General features: G+C 41.6%; 1 protein-coding gene across 1 annotated transcript; it reads right to left on the bottom strand.

The window, feature by feature from the left end:
* On the bottom strand, window positions 212–1,564 carry LOC104733939. The gene is made up of 2 exons (XM_010453464.1): window positions 561–1,564; window positions 212–287 (listed from the first exon to the last, which is right to left on the bottom strand). Exons 1-2 carry the CDS (start codon window positions 1,562–1,564, stop codon window positions 212–214), a joined length of 1,080 nt encoding a protein of 359 aa, XP_010451766.1.

Raw genomic sequence — 3,983 nt, 5'->3', positions numbered from 1 at the left:
ATGAGTTAAGTTTGTCTAAACGTACGTTAAACAATGCTTAATTTTGAATGGTTTGGTAACTGGAATTAACTGTTTATCATGCCTTCATTATTTACCTTAGTACGAGCCGTATATGATTTGAGCTGGTTTGGCTGACAAAACCACGCATAATCTTCCGAGGGACACAAATATACATTTCTCATATTTAGTCTCAACTTGATTCAGTCTTTCTTCATCTTTCACCAAAGTGGAAAAGAGTAGTACTCAATACCGAGACATTAGCTTGACGATCACCTTTGTACAACATACTTACATACATATACTTCAAACTTACCATGAAAAATAGAGGAAATTCCGGGAATCATGAATATCATCCTATTTATGTTTACATTTTTTTTTTTTTTTGTCAACAAGAGATTACGAGCTAATTGGTAGGGAAATCGTTTACAAACAATACTTGGTGCGGAGATGTACGCGCTTGGCGTGCCAAAGAATCCGCCCTTACATTAGCATTTCTAGGAATTAAAGATAAAGAGAAAGTAGAGAATTCCTCCCTATCAGTTTTCATGTCGTCAAGGTACGCCGAGAACGCTGGCCAGTCGGAAGGGGAAGACACCATCTTCACCAAATCTGAGCAGTCGGTATAGAAAGCCACCTCTCTGAAGTCATGGCCGATCATGCATCGCATCGCCCAAACGAACGCTTCAACTTCTGTATGTAATGGAGAGAGACTTCGCCGAAAATTCTTGGCTCCCAAAAACGGCAACGCTGTCTGGACCGAGGTACAACACCATCCAGCACCTGCATACAAATCCCCTGCTTTCCAAGAGCCATCTATAAAACATCGGTATCCCGAATAGACCAAGGGAAGGGAAGCAGTAGCCACCCTAACTGGTATCTCCGAAGCACCTGGGATAATGGGATAGGTCACTTGATCTTCTTCTAGCTGAGCCTGCTGCCACGCTGCAGCTTCTCCCTCTGCTACCCTAACAATATCCTCCGGCCGCTCAATAATATTGTCAAAGACACATGCATTCCTCGCTTTCCAAATAAACCACATGAGCCAAGGGAAAGCCGCAACATGAGCCCCAGGATTCTGCTGCCCTAAAAAGTGATCAACATTTGCATATACTGATTCTGTTGGAAAGAAATTAGGACCCACCGGCACATGTGCTAGGGCCCAAACCTGACGGGCCGGAGGACACACAAAGATAGCGTGATTTATTGTCTCCATATCCGTACCACATCGTACGCACCGTAAATCACAAGCAATACCCCGTCGTCCCAAATTTGCCGAAACCGAAATACAACCAGATAGAACCTGCCACATAAAATGCTGGATATTAGGTGGACAACGAACCCTCCACACGCTAGCGAGTAGGGGGGTAATTTCCGGGCCAGAACCAGTGGCCGCAAAGGTCCGAACCACGTCATGACGTGCAGTGTGGTAGCCTGATTTGACTGTATACAGCCCAGTTTTCGTGAAGTGCCAACCGAAAGAATCATCCTTTTGATTACCACCCAATGGTATAGCCCTTATCAATGCAACATCAAGTAGATCAAAATGCTCATTAAGCATATCCATACGCCAAGAATTAGTTTGTCGATCAATTAATTGATTCATTTGAAGAGAAGGGTCCTTTAACGGGCCCTTGCTTAAAGCTGGTCTCGGGAATTGAGCTGGCTATTTATGTTTACATGATTTTATATATTTACAGTTTTTAAAACTATTCTTATTTTTTTTTCTATTAAGAACTAATTTAATATATGTAAACTATACACTATGCCCATCAAAGATCTGTCCGCCGTATAGGAATGGAAGTATTTCATGTCGGCTTTAAATGGTTGGTTCATAAACTCATTGAAGAATTTGACTTGGTTTTACTTCGATAGTCTTAAGTGTAGGAGTTACACTTGGTGAAAGAGAAGGTTTACTCTCAAGCTGATTTAAGGAGAACACGTGAGACGCACGTGTGATGGTTAGCTGACTAACGGAGTTGACGAAGAGTTTAGCGTTGACCTTGAAACGTCGGTGACCTCTTTCTTCCCTAATCTTATCTCTATTAAAAGTTTGTTAGATCACAAGTTTGTTAGATCTTGAGACTTTGTAAAAGATCCAGAGAGAGAGAGAGAAGAGAAGAAGCTTGAGAGGTTGTAATCGGAAAACCAAAAAGTGATTCTAGTGGATTTCGGAGTACCGCCTCCGGCGAGACGTAGCGTTCCGGTTTGGAGCGTGAACTCGTTAAATTCGTGGTGTTCTCGTTTTCAATATATTTCTTTCATCAAGTTCTATTTTGTTGATTGTTCATTCGGAGATCGATTCAAGTGCGTTGTGGAGATACAATCCTCACAAATTGGTATCAGAGCTTACGGTTGTTAGGCGGTTGTGAATCGAAGATGTCCGGAGTTCTGATCACGGTGTTTGATGGATCGGGAGACTTCTCTTTGTGGAAAACAAGAATACGTGCACATCTCAGTGTCATCGGGTTAAAGGATGCGTTGATTGAGAAGTCTCCGGTGACTCCGCTTACGGAGGAAGAAGCTCAAGATCCAGAGAAGAAAAGGAAACATGAATCTGATGAAGCGGCAAGGTTGGAGAGATGCGACAAGGCAAAGAACTTAATCTTTCTCAATGTTGCGGATAAGGTGCTCAGGAATATTGAGTTGTGTGAGACTGCGGCAGAGGCATGGGCTACGTTGGATAAGATGTTCCAACCTACTTCTCTTCCACATCGAGTCTATTCTCAGCTGAACTTTTACACTTTTAAGATGCAAGATAATAAGAAGATCGATGATAATATTGATGATTTCTTGAAGATTGTGGCTGACCTGAACCATTTACAGATTGAGGTATCGGATGAGGTTCAAGCTATTATCTTGTTGAGTTCTTTGCCTGCTAGGTTTGATAGTTTGGTAGAGACTCTTAAGTACAGTACTGGTAGAGAGAAACTAAGGTTGGATGATGTGATGGTAGCTGCTAGAGATAAGGAACGAGAAGTAGCTCAAAATGGGAAAACTGTAGGTGAAGGATACTTTGCTAGAGGAAGGCCCGAGAGTAACAGTCAGACACCGAAGGGTAAAGGAAGATCTAGATCAAAGTCTAGAGAAGGTAAACGTGTATGTTGGATATGTGGGAAGGAAGGACATTTTAAGAAGCAGTGTTACAAGTGGTTGGAGAAAAACAAAAATAAGAGTACAGGGTCTGATAAAGGTGAAGTCAGTGTAGCTAAAGCTAGAACAAATTCAGATTCTGCAATGGTTTTAATGGCTATTGATGAGACTCTATTGGTAGCTGGAAGCACAGCTGAGGAGTGGATTCTTGATATTGGATGTTCATTTCACATTACGCCAAGGAGAGATTGGTTTGTGGAGTTTAAGGAGGTTGGTTCAGGTTTTGTCAAAATGGGAAATGACACTTACTCTCAGGTTAAAGGGATTGGGAGTGTCAAGATCAGAAACACTGATGGTACGCAGGTGATATTGACTGATGTAAAGTACATGCCAACAATGTCTAGGAACCTAATTTCTCTAGGAACCTTGGAAGACAAAGGATGTTGGTTCAAATCCCAAAATGGAGTTCTGAAGGTGATCAAAGGTTGTTCAGTTATGCTTAAAGATCTCAAAAGGGAAACATTGTATATTCTTCAAGGTGAATCAGAGGTTGGTGAATCAAATTCATCTGAGGGGGTTAAAGATGAGACAGCTCTTTGGCATAGCCGATTAGGTCATATGAGTCAGAAGGGAATGGAGATTTTGGTTAAGAAAGGATGCCTGAACCGAAACTCTATCAAGGAGTTAACTTTTTGTGAAGACTGTGTGTTTGGTAAGAGTCATCGAGTGAGTTTCTCTCCAGCACAGCATGTAACCAAAGAGAAGTTGGACTATATACATTTGGATTTATGGGGATCTCCACATAACCCAGTGTCCTTGGGAAATAGTCAATATTTCATCTCATTCATCGATGATTATTCAAGGAAGGTTTGGATATATTTTCTTAAAAAGAA

This window comes from Camelina sativa, chromosome 12 (genome assembly GCF_000633955.1).
Source record: "Camelina sativa cultivar DH55 chromosome 12, Cs, whole genome shotgun sequence".
Lineage (NCBI taxonomy): Eukaryota > Viridiplantae > Streptophyta > Magnoliopsida > Brassicales > Brassicaceae > Camelina > Camelina sativa.
The sequence above is the reverse complement of the archived record's forward strand: the minus strand, read 5'-3'. Positions and strand labels throughout refer to the sequence as shown.